General features: G+C 40.2%; 1 protein-coding gene and 1 pseudogene across 1 annotated transcript in view; one reads left to right on the forward strand and one right to left on the reverse strand.

The window, feature by feature from the left end:
- Window positions 1–12,127, forward strand: part of Pspc1 (paraspeckle component 1) — a 59,989-nt gene that overhangs the window by 9,077 nt on the left and 38,785 nt on the right. The window contains exons 3-5 of the mRNA XM_041633960.1: window positions 1,833–1,928; window positions 5,222–5,418; window positions 9,323–9,407. Coding sequence (XP_041489894.1) covers window positions 1,833–1,928; window positions 5,222–5,418; window positions 9,323–9,407 — 378 coding nt within the window. The remainder of the gene's footprint in view (window positions 1–1,832; window positions 1,929–5,221; window positions 5,419–9,322; window positions 9,408–12,127) is intronic.
- Window positions 397–753, reverse strand: LOC121434958 (annotated as a pseudogene).

A 12,127-nucleotide genomic window follows, 5' to 3' on the forward strand; every position in this document is an offset into this window, starting at 1 on the left:
TTTTTGGGGGGGGTGTTATCATATGGGGGAGTTGACACAAGGTTTCTCTGTGTAGCTCTTGCTGTCTTTAAACTTGCTCTGTAGACCAGGCTGGCATTGAATTCATAGAGATCCACCTGCCTCTACCTTCTGGATGAAAGTCTTCTGCTATCACTGCCCAGCAAGAAATAATTTTCCACCTTTCTGCCCTCTTCTTTGTTCTTTCTTTAAATTATTATTATTATTTTTTCATGAAGAAGGTAACTTTAAGTTATTTATTTAGGCCATCTCCTCTTGTAAGCAAAGGGATGGAAGATCAGTGTAATGGTCACTGTAGGATACAAGGAAAGATGAGCTTATCGCCCCATGCAATAACCATGGTCCACAAAGTAATGGTCCAAACCAGTGCTGTGGTCTCTTGCTGCCTGGGGGAAGGTCCAGGTTCTCTACTCATCTTCATAGCCAGTCGGAAGTGGGTTCACATGATGGTTGTGGAAGAGGGTATGGTTCCCATCTCCCCAGGGGAAGGGCTTGGTCCTGATGCGGAGATGAGGGTAAGCGACGAACTCGGGTCTCTCGTGCTCTCCATGCTGCGACTTCAGGAAGATGTTGATCATGCTCACTCCCACCCCGGGTAGCGCCACGAAGTAGGTGAGGGCCTTCCACATGCGACCTGAATCCTCCTCGCCGTGGGCGCCACTCGACATGGGCTGCCCCACCCGTGGCCCGGCCCAGCAGCCCCGACACCCCAGACCTGCACACCGACGACACCATCTTGGAACTACCCTTTCTTTAAGTTATTTAATTTTTTTTTAATCTTTTTTTTTTTTTAAGTTTTTCGAGAGAGGGTTTCTCTGCAGCCATTTTTTTTTTTTTAGGTGTATAAGTGTTTTTCTGCATGTATGTCTGTACTGGTAGAGCCAGGAAAGGGAGTCAGATCTCTGTTGTGAGTCACCACGTAGGTGCTAAGAATTCAACTTGGGTTCTTTGGAAGAGCAGCAGTGTTCTTAACTGTTGAGCTAGCTTTCCAGCCCCGTTCCTCCCCTTTTTTTTGAAATGAGTTCTCCATCCCACCCCCCCTTTTTTTTTTTCCAAGACAGGGTTTTCCTGAATAAGTCTCTAGCTGTCCCGGAAATAGCTCTAATTAAAGATTTATTTATTTTTTATGTATACAATGTTCTGCCGACATATATGCCTGCATCCAGTAGATCTCCTTTAAACCACTACTAGAAAGTTTGTGTCAAGTCGACAAAACAACTAAACAACACAGCTATCTTGGCTACCTATTTTGACCCAGATATTAAAAATTAACTGATTTTGTTGCAGGGTCTCACTGTGTAGCACTGACTGTCATGTGGAAACTCAGGCCGTAGACCAGGCTGATCTTCAACTCAAAAATCCTTCTGCCTCTCCAGTACTGGGGGTTATATATAGGCTTGTGCCACCACACCTGGCTTTATTTTTATATATGGATATGCATGATTCTTGGGACATTTTTCTTTACTGTGACATTTTTCAAGTGAATATTTTATTATAAATTTTATTTATATATTTCCTTTTTTTTTTTTTTGAGACATTGTTTCTCTGTAACTTTTAGTGCCTGTCCTGTAACTAGTTCTTGTAGACCATACTGGCCTCAAACTCACAGGGTTTCTCAGTGTGGCCCGGGTGTCTAGGAACTAGCTGTTTAGATCAGACTGGTCTCAAACTCACAGAGATCTGCCTGCCTCTGCCTCCCGAGTGCTGGGATTAAAGGCGTGCGCCACCACCGCCTGGCCATTATTATAAATTTTAGGAGAGTGCTAATTGTAGTCATGAAATTAATTTTCATTAATGCCTTTATACCTACCCAGAACACCTCGTCCAGTAATTGTGGAACCCATGGAGCAGTTTGATGATGAAGATGGCTTACCAGAGAAGCTAATGCAGAAGACTCAGCAATATCATAAGTAAGACTTGATTAATAAAGTTATTTTAGATGTGTGTGTTTATTACTTTTTTTTTTTTTTTTTTGGTTTTTCTAGACAGGGTTTCTCTAGCTTTGGAACTTGTCCTCGAACTTGCTCTGTAGATCAGGCTGGCCATAGAGATTTCGCCTGCCTCTGCCTCTGCCTCCCAAGTCCTGGGATTAAAGGCGTACTCCACCCCTGCCCAACGTGGTTTATTACATTTTTCTAAAGTACTATTAGAGCATAATTTGGTTAATAGAGTGGTTTGGTCTATATGGAATGTTGTTTTTATTTTAAAAACTATTTAATTTTATGTGTATATACCTAAGGCTATGTATATGCACTACATGTGAGCAAGAGCTCGCAGGAGTCAGAAGAAGTGTTGGAGCTTCTGGAACTGGGTTATAGATGGCTCTGAGCTGGCTTATGGGAGCCAAACATGGGTCCTTTGCAATAGCAGTAATTGCTCTTAACTGTTGATCCATTTCTGTTGTAATAGTAGGGGCGGCGGGCCGCTTCCTGCCACCCAGCCGCCCGCATTGTTAGCTTTACCCGAAATAATTACATGGAAATTGTATTCTTTTAAACACTGCCTGGCCCATTAGTTTTAGCCTCTTAACCCATTTCTAATAATCTGTGTAGCACCACGAGGTGCGCTTACTAGGAAAGATCTTAACCTGTGTCTGTCTGGAGTGGGAGAACCATGGCGACTCCTTGACTCAGCTTCTTTCTCCCAGCATTCTGTTCTGTTTACTCCGCCTACCTAATTTTATGTCCTATTAAAGGGCCAAGGCAGTCTCTTTATTTAACCAATGAAATTAACACAAGCCAGAAGTCTCTCCCCCATCACATTTCTTCAGCCACATTATTTCCCCCTTTTTTTTTTTAAAAATGTTTATTTTATTTATTATGTATACAATATTCTATCTGTGTATATGCCTGCAGGCCAGAAGAGGGCACCAGACCCCATTACAGATGGTTGTGAGCCACCATGTGGTTGCTGGTAATTGAACTCAGGACCTTTGGAAGAGCAGGCAATGCTCTTAACCTCTGAGCCATCTCTCCAGCCCCCTATTTCCCCTTTTTAAACATAGATAAAACTTGATAGTTTTACTTAGAAATGTCTCTACTTTTGTCTTTGTTTGTTTGGCTTTTTGTGACAGGGTTTCTCTATAGATTTGGAGCCTTCCCAAGCCTGTCCTGAAACTAGCTCTTATAGACCAAGCTGACCTCGAACAGAGATCCACCTGTCTCTGCTTCCCAAGTGCTGGGATTAAAGGTGTGCGCCACCACCGCCTGGCAAGTTTCTACTTTTTATTATTTAATTCTTTTTATTTTTTTTAATCTTCACTGTGTAGTTCTGGCTGGTCTGGAATTTGCATGTGGGTATGTGCACATGAGTGCAGGTGTCAGTGGAGGCATCAGAGCCCTGGAGCTGGGATAGAGGCTTAGTTTTTGAGCTGCCTGACATGGGTGCTTGGAATGAAGCTCTAGTCCTCTGTAAGAGCAGGGAGTGCTCTTATGTGCTGAGCCATTTCTTGTCATTTCTTTCTTTAAATTTTCTTGTTATTATTTTAATTTTGAGTCAGGGTTTCACTGTGTAGCCCTGGATGGACTGGACCTCTCTGTGTGGACCAGGCTGGTTTCAAACTAGACTCTCCCTGTTTCCGCTTTAGGAAAGCTGGGGTTAAATTTGTGCAACACCATACCTCTTATTTTTCTTTTCTTTCCTTTTTTTCCCTCCACCCCAATTTGAGATAGGGTCTTTTTTTTTTTTTTTTTTTTTTTGGTTTTTCGAGACAGGGTTTCTCTGTGGTTTTGGAGCCTGTCCTGGAACTAGCTCTTGTAGACCAGGCTGGTCTCGAACTCACAGAGATCCGCCTGCCTCTGCCTCCCGAGTGCTGGGATTAAAGGCGTGCGCCACCACCGCCCGGCTGGTAGTTTGTATTTTTTCTTTTTTTTTTTTGGAGACAGGGTCTTTAATTCAGACAGCTCCCCTCCTTTCTTAGACTCTGCATGCCCTCCCAATATCAAATCCTGTGCCTACTACTGACCTAAATTCCCAGTCCTTATATGTGGTTCTTGTTTTTATTTTTTTTTGGATTTTCGAGACAGGGTTTCTCCGTAGCTTTTTGGTTCCTGTCCTGGAACTAGCTCTTGTAGAACAGGCTGGCCCCGAACTCACAGAGATCCGCCTGCCTCTGCCTCCCGAGTGCTGGGATTAAAGGCGTGCGCCACCACCGCCTGGCCTTTATATGGTTCTTGTTATTTGCCTCCTTTTGCTCCGTGATAATTTTCTTTGTTAGTGCTTGGAATTGTGTTGCTTCAGCTCATCTTTCCTTTAATTACAAGAAAAATGAAAATTCCAATTGTGAGGTTTCTGTAGAAGAGATGAAAATTGTGCCATCATTAATTATTATTATTATTTATTTATTTTTTTGGAGATAGGGTTTCTCTGTAGTTTTGAAGTCTGTTCCTTGATGTCCTAGAACTCAACCAGTCTGCTTCAAACTCACAGAAATCCACCTGCCTCTGCCTCCTGTGTGCTGGGATTAAAGGTGTGTGCTGCCACCACCCAGCCTTTTTTTTTTTTTTTTTTTTTTTTTTTTTTTTTGAGCCATTGGTCTCACTATGTAGCCCTGATGGCCAGGAACGTAGTGTGTTGACCAGGCTGGCCTTCATCTCATATAGATAGATCCCCCTGGCTTGCTTCCTGAGTGCTAGGATTAGAGGCATGCACCACTAAGCCCGGCCCATTTTTTTCATTTAGTTGTTTGCTCATTTATTATTTGAGTATTGAAAATAAGTATATACTTAGTTGTGATATAAATTATGTTACAACAGCACAGCTGTTAAGTATATAATTACAGACAGAGTATCAGTTTGTTATCTTTAACCCAACTACTTAACTTGGTACATAACAAAATATTTTTATTACTAAGAAAATCTGATTCTAAGACTCATTGGGTTTGTATGTTGCAGGTTTTGTTATATATAGTTGTTGAATGAAAATGAGAAAGTCTTTATGGGTGGTAGTAATGATAACATGGGTTAGAGTATTGCATTTTGTAAGTTTGAATCATTGTCTTATTACTTATTAGTTGATGTTCTTGTGAAGTTTCATAAATTCATGTATATAGACACTTTCATGATATTGTCATGAGACAATCTATTATGCCTCACTGTTCAGGCCATAAATACTATAAATGTCCAATAAGTAATAGTTGTTATTTTTCTCTATTGTGGTTTACCTTTTAAGCATACATTTTTGTACGTTTTTAATGTTAATATAGGGAAAGAGAACAGCCACCACGGTTTGCTCAACCCGGGACATTTGAATTTGAATACGCATCTCGATGGAAGGCTCTTGATGAAATGGAAAAGCAGCAGCGTGAACAGGTTGATAGAAACATCAGAGAAGCCAAAGAGAAACTGGAGGCAGAGATGGAAGCAGCTAGACATGAACATCAATTAATGCTAATGAGGCAAGGTAAGAGATGTACCACTGATATGTGTTAGTATTTTGTTGTGATTGTGTTTTTGGAGATAGGGTCTTTCTATGTATACCAGCTGGCTTAGAACTTAGTTCTGCTTTTCTCTGCCTTCTGAGTGCTGTGCATTTGCATTAACTTGCCAATTAGGAGTTCAGAAACGAGTTATGATTCAATATATTAGTTAAAAATTTTTCATGAGAACTTTTGTGATTGTTTTAAAGACAGAGTCTTACCTGGTAACTCAGGTTCTTCTTGAATTCCTGATTATGAATTCTTCTTGAATTCCATCTTGAGTATTGGGATTGTATTGAGTATTGAGTATTGGGATTGTAGATGTAAGCCACAACTCCTGATGAGAGTTTTAACGACAAAAACCAACCAAACAAAAAACCCCAGAAGTTGAGTAGGATTGAGTATCCCTCATCCAGAAAACTTGGTAACAGATTTGTTTCAGATTTGGATTTCTGGGTTTTAGCTTTTCCAATGTAGAATGTTCATTCAGCCTCTGAAAGTGTGAGGGAGCTGGAGAGATAGCTCTGGTTTTTCTGGAGGATCCAGGTTTGATTTCCAGCACCCTTATGGCAGCTCACAACTGTCTAAAACTCCAATCCCAGGGATTCTGACGTCCTCTTCTAGCCTCCTTGGGTACTGAATGCAAATAGTTCACAATCATACATGCTCTCAAAACACCCAAACACATGAAAATAAGGGGGAAAAAGGTGTTAGTAGGCTGGGTCTGTTGGTAGGTTACATGACTAGAATGAATAAAGCCCACAATTATATTTGAAGTGGAAGTGGTTGTTGAATGCCTGTACTTCTAGGACTTGGGTGAAACTGGAGAATAGGAATTTCAAGGTTAACCTTGGTTAGCAAGTTCCAGGGCAGCCTGGATTACAAGAGACACTGAAAAAAAAAATTTTTTTTTTTAAAGATTTATTTATTTATTATGTATACAGTGTTCTGCCTACATGCATGCCTGCAGGCCAGAAGAGGGCACCAGACCTCATTACAGAAGGTTGTGAGCCACCATGAGGTTGCTGGGAATTGAACTCAGGACCTTTAGACATGCAGGCAATGCTCTTAAGCACTGAGCCATCTCTCCAGCCCTGAAAAATTTTTTTTGAGTTTCTTACGTGAGTGGCATTGCTGGAGGTAGTTGAAGTTTGTTTAACTTTAGTAGTAATACAGATATCATTCCATTGAAAGAAAGGGAAGCATAGTATACAATTTGTGTAAGATAGGAATGAAATAAATATCCCCCTCTCCTCCCTTTTTTTTTTTTTTTTTTTGAGACAGGGTTTCTCTGTGAAGCCTTGACTATTGTGGAAATCACTTTGTAGACCAGGTTGGCTTCGAACTCACAGTATCTGCCTGCCTCTGCCTTTGAGTGCTGGGATTAAAGGTGTGCATCACCACTTCCCAGAGCCATATGTAAAATTTTATTTGGTAGAAAGATTATGATTAAGTACTGGCTTTAAGGTTATATTACTATGCATTAGAAGAGCACTAAAATGGCGCTATGATTTTTGTTAAATTATAGAGTACTTTTTTTAAGCATACACAAAGCTACGGATTCAATCCCCAGTTGGACCTCAGGTTTAGGGGAGGGAGGAGGGAGTATCAAATGATAACTGGTAGAGAAGAAAAGATTTATGTGTTCAAATAACTTTGGGGAATCAGAAAGATTAGGTCCTTTTTCTTTTTTTAAAAATTTTTATTTTTTGGTTTTTTTTTAAATATTTATTTATTTATTTATTATGTATACAATATTTTGTCTGTGTGTATGTCTGCAGGCCAGAAGAGGGCCCCAGACCTCATTACAGATGGTTGTGAGCCACCATGTGGTTGCTGGGAATTGAACTCAGGACCTTCGGAAGAGCAGGCAATGCTCTTAACCACTGAGCCGTCTCTCCAGCCCAATTTTTTGGTTTTTTGAGAAAATGTTTCTTTGGAGCCTGTCCTGTAACTAGCTTTTGTAGACAGGCTGGCTTTGAACTCACAGAGATCTGTCTGCCTCTGCTTCCCAAGTGCTGGGAATTAAAGGCGTGCGCCACCACCACCCTGCTAAGAATAGGTTCTTAAAAACTGGGAAGAACATGAAACTGATAACTCAGTTTGTAAGAGCAGTCTTTGAACAAAATTTTTTTTAAATACATATATATTTTGCCTGCATGCATGTCTTTGTAACACAGTATGCCTATTGTCTTGGAAGCCGGACTAGGACATTGAACCCCCGGGAATTGGAGTAACCCGTGGTAGTGAGCTGTCATAGTACTCATACCTAGGTGCTGGCATTCAACCATGAGGTTCTCTGGAAGAGCAGCCATTGCTCTTTTGAGCTCTCTCTAGCCCCCAAGAGCAGTCTTTTCTTTTTTTTTTTTTTTTCACTTTGAGACAGGGTTTCTCTGTGTACCCCTAGCTGTCCTGCAACTCACTCTGTAGACCAGGCTGGCCTCACAGTGGAGATTTCTAGAGGCCTCTCAAGTACTGGGATTAAAGGAGTGTAGCACCAGTGCCCACCTTCTAGCCCTGTTTTTTTTTTTTCTCTTTTTCTTTAATGTAGATTGTTTTGTAACTAGATGACCTTGAAGTTCTAACTCTGAAGCAGAGGATGACCTTGATTACTCTTCCTACCTTCAACTCCTAAATTCTGGAATTGAGTATATCAGTATCCCCCCCCCCCTTTTTTTTTTTTTTTTTTTTCGAGACAGGGTTTTGCTGTAGTTTTAGAACCTGTCCTGGAACTAGCTCTTGTAGACCAGGCTGGCCTCAAACTCACAGAGATCCCCCAGCCTCTGCCTCCCAAGTGCTGGGATTAAAGGCGGGTTAAATTTTCCTTTTGAGATGTAGGGCCAGAGAGGAGGGGAGGTCTCAATGTAGCCCAGGTTTACCCAAAACTTGGCTATAGTGGAGGATAAATTTGAGATCCTGATTCTTCGCTGAAATGCTGGAAGTATAGGTGTATACTACTATGCCTGGTGTGACAAATGTTCACTGTTATGTGGTACCATATGCTTGAATTCTCAACGTTTGGCACATACCGGCTGGAGAATCAGGAGTTTAAGGTTATTGTCTGCTATATATAATGATTTAAAATTTGGTCTGGATTTTATGAGGTCCCGTCTCAAATACCCCTTTCCGCTATTACCAAAAGAAAAAAGAAAAAAACATTGATGACTCATCTCTAAATCCTTTTGCTAAATTCTAATTTCTGTTAGGATAAAATAGATGTCGTTGCTCCTGTATATAATCCCAGCACTTTTGAAGCTTAGGGAAGGTGGATTGTAGTGAGTTTGAAACCACCTCGGGTTACATAGTGAGTTCTAGTTTGTTCTAGGGCAGTTATTCTCAACTTTCTTAATGCTGTTATTCTTTAATGCAGTTCTTCATGCTGTGGTGACCCTCAACCATAAAATTATTTCTATGCTAATTTATAAATAATTTTGCTACTCTTATAAATTATAATGTAAATATTTGTTTTCCCATGGTCTTAGATGACTCCTGTGAATAGATTGGCCCTATCTTTTAAAACAACTCACAAAAAATTAAGATTAAAATAAAAAAGAGATAGCCAGGGAGATGTCTCAGCAATTAAGAGCACTGACTACCTTTCCAGAGGACCCAGGTTTGATTCCTAGTACCTACAGCTGTCTGTAACTCCAGTTCTAGGGGATCTAATGTCCTCTTCTGGCATCCTTGCATACCAGCCATGCGTGTTGTAGACAGAAACTTGGAGGCAAACTATTCATACATATAAATCTTTGAAACAAAAATAGAAAGCAGTAGAACCAGTATTTTCTTAGCTCTTATATGCTCCAGTAATAGACATTCCACGCTTGGATGTGAAAACTCAGAAAAGGAAGGTTAAAAAATTCTAATATGTAGTAATATTTTTTTTAGATCTAATGAGACGTCAAGAAGAACTCAGACGCTTAGAAGAACTCAGAAACCAAGAATTGCAAAAACGGAAGCAAATACAACTGAGGTAAATTAATACCTAACATAGATGTATTTCGTTGTATGTTTTATTGATAAAATTCTCTTATCCTTTGTAAGTTGTGAAAATAGTAAAAATAATGAATTTTTTTTTTTTTTTTTGCTTTTTTGAGACAGGGTTTCTCTGTGGTTTTGGAGCCTGTCCTGGCACTAGCTCTTGTAGACCAGACTTTTTCCAGAGATAGATACATTTAATGCCGGGCGGTGGTGGCGCACGCCTTTAATCCCAGCACTTGGGAGGCAGAGGCAGGCGGATCTTTGTGAGTTCGAGACCACACATAGGAAATTGTGTTTCTTTTGCTGGTAAAGGGCACTCTTTGCACAGATTTTGAGGTTAAGTGTTGCATGTAATTAATTGTAAGAATGTTCAGTGATTTGCCAGACTTTTTCCAGAGATAGATACATTTAGATTGCTATTTTGCTTTAGTTTTGTTTTGAAATAGGTTTTCACTGTGTAACCTGAGTTGGCTTGTCACTGCTATTGTCTACCAGGTTGTCCTCAAAGTCTAGAACATCGAGCCTTATTTTCCCAAAATGCCAGAAGTATAGACTCTCTGGGCGATGGAGGCACACCCTTTCAATCCTAACTTCTGGTAGGCAGAGAAACCCTGTTTCAAAAAAACCAAAAAAAAAAAAAAAAAAAAAAAAGTATAGGCTCATGCTACTGTGTTCAGTTTATGCAGTGCCTGGGCTCTTGTGTGGTAGATAGACACTTTACCAACTGAGTTACATCCCCTGCTCAGGGGCATGGGCATTAAAAACACTTAGTCTTCAAAGTTTCAAAAAACATACGTTAATTTTTTTTTTTTTTTTTTTGGTTTTTCAAGACAGGGTTTCTCTGTCGAACAGTCCTGACTGTCCTGGAATTCACTTTGTAGACCAGGCTGGCCTCTAACTCACTGAATTCCTCCTCACTGAGATCCTCTGCCTCTGCCTCCCAAGTGCTGAGATTAAAGACATGTACCACCACCACCTAGCATAAGTTAACGTTTTTAAACAAGACTATGATAGATAAAACAAATTTGAATTTTTTTCATATAAAAGTAGTAAGGGGTAGGAGAGATGGCTCAGTGGTTAAGAACACTGCCTGCTCTTCCAAAGGTCCTGAGTTCAATTCCCAGCAACCACATGGTGGCTCACAACCATCTGTAATGAGATCTGGTGCCCTCTTCCGGCCTGCAGATATACATGCAGACAGAATACTGAGAATACTGTATACATAATAAATAAATTAAAAAGAAAAGAAAAACACTAGTTGCTTTTGCAGAGGACTGAGGTTAATTCCCAGCACTCAAAACTGTCTGTAAATCCAGTCCAGGAGATTCTATGCCCTCACACAGACACACATGCTGACAAAATATCATAGCCTGGTTGAGAGCTACTCTTATACTTTCAGTGTACCTCACAGTTTGAGAGCTCCTGAGGTGCTTTTCCTCATCAGGAAAAGGACACTCATGGTTTCTTTTTATGTAAACAGTTTTTTGTTTTCATGGAAACTGGTCTAGATCTTCTCAGTTTCTCAAAGAAAAGGAAGCTTCTTCCCAAATTTAAAACCTTATTTAAATCCAGCTTTCTCTTTTATCTCAATTTGTCAGCTAGACTTTTGTATAGTAATGAATCCTATAGATAACTGCCACCACCCCTTCCCACTCCAGGAAGGAAGACAACTAATCAAAACCAAATAGAGTGTGTAAGAGAAAATCCTAATTGCTACATAAAATTTAACACATGAGTCTGATAGAGTTGAATAACATAGTCACATTGAAAAAGTGATTTGAGAGCTGGGCGGTGGTGTCGCACTCCTTTAATCCCAGCACTCGGGAGGCAGAGGCAGGCGAATCTCTTTGAGTCCGAGGCCAGCCTGGACTACAAGCTATGGAGAAACCCTGTCTCAAAAATCAAAAAAAAAAAAAAAAAAGTGATTTGAGAGTACTGAAGAGATGGCTCTGTGGTTAAGAGTACTGACTGCTCTTCCAGAGGTCCTGAGTTCAATTTCCAGCAACCACATGGTGACTCACAACCATCTGTAATGAGATCTGTTGCACTCTTCTGGCCTGCAGCCATACACGCAGACAGAACACTGTCTATACAACAACACATAAGTAAATCTTACAAAAAAAAAAAAAAGAAAGAAAGAAAGAGAAAAAGAAAAGAAAGGAAAAACGTGGTTTGGAACCTAAATAATCTTTTGTTATTTTGTTTGGGTTTGAAACAAGGTCTCTTGTAGTTCAGACTGGTTTCAAATGTAGCCTAAACTGGTCTTGAAGTTAGTATGTAGCTGCAGTTGGCCTTGAAAAAGAATGGACTTGGTAAGCTGAAATTTTTAGACAATAGAATATTTGTCATGCGCTGTAGAGGAATGAACTATCAAGCCAGGAGAAGACATGTAAGGCGTCGTACATGCTTTTTTTAAAATTTATTATGTATAAATAGTATCCTGCCTGCATATCTGCCTGCACTCCAGAAGGGGACACCAGATCGCATTACAGGTGGTGGTGAGCTACCATGTGGTTGCTGGGAATTGAACTCAGGACCTCTGGAAAAGCAACCAGTGCTCTTAACCACTGAGCCATCTCTCCAGCCCCCTTACATGTTTATTTTTAAGTAGAAGAATCTACTATTTACAATCTAAAAAGAGCAGGTATTGTATGACTCCAATTACTATAGAAAAAATAGCAAGCTAAGGAGATGGGAAGATCAGTTTTTAAG

This window comes from Microtus oregoni, unplaced genomic scaffold, assembly GCF_018167655.1.
Source record: "Microtus oregoni isolate MIOR12 unplaced genomic scaffold, Mior012 000045F_ref0000178, whole genome shotgun sequence".
In the NCBI taxonomy this organism is placed as follows: Eukaryota; Metazoa; Chordata; class Mammalia; order Rodentia; family Cricetidae; genus Microtus; species Microtus oregoni.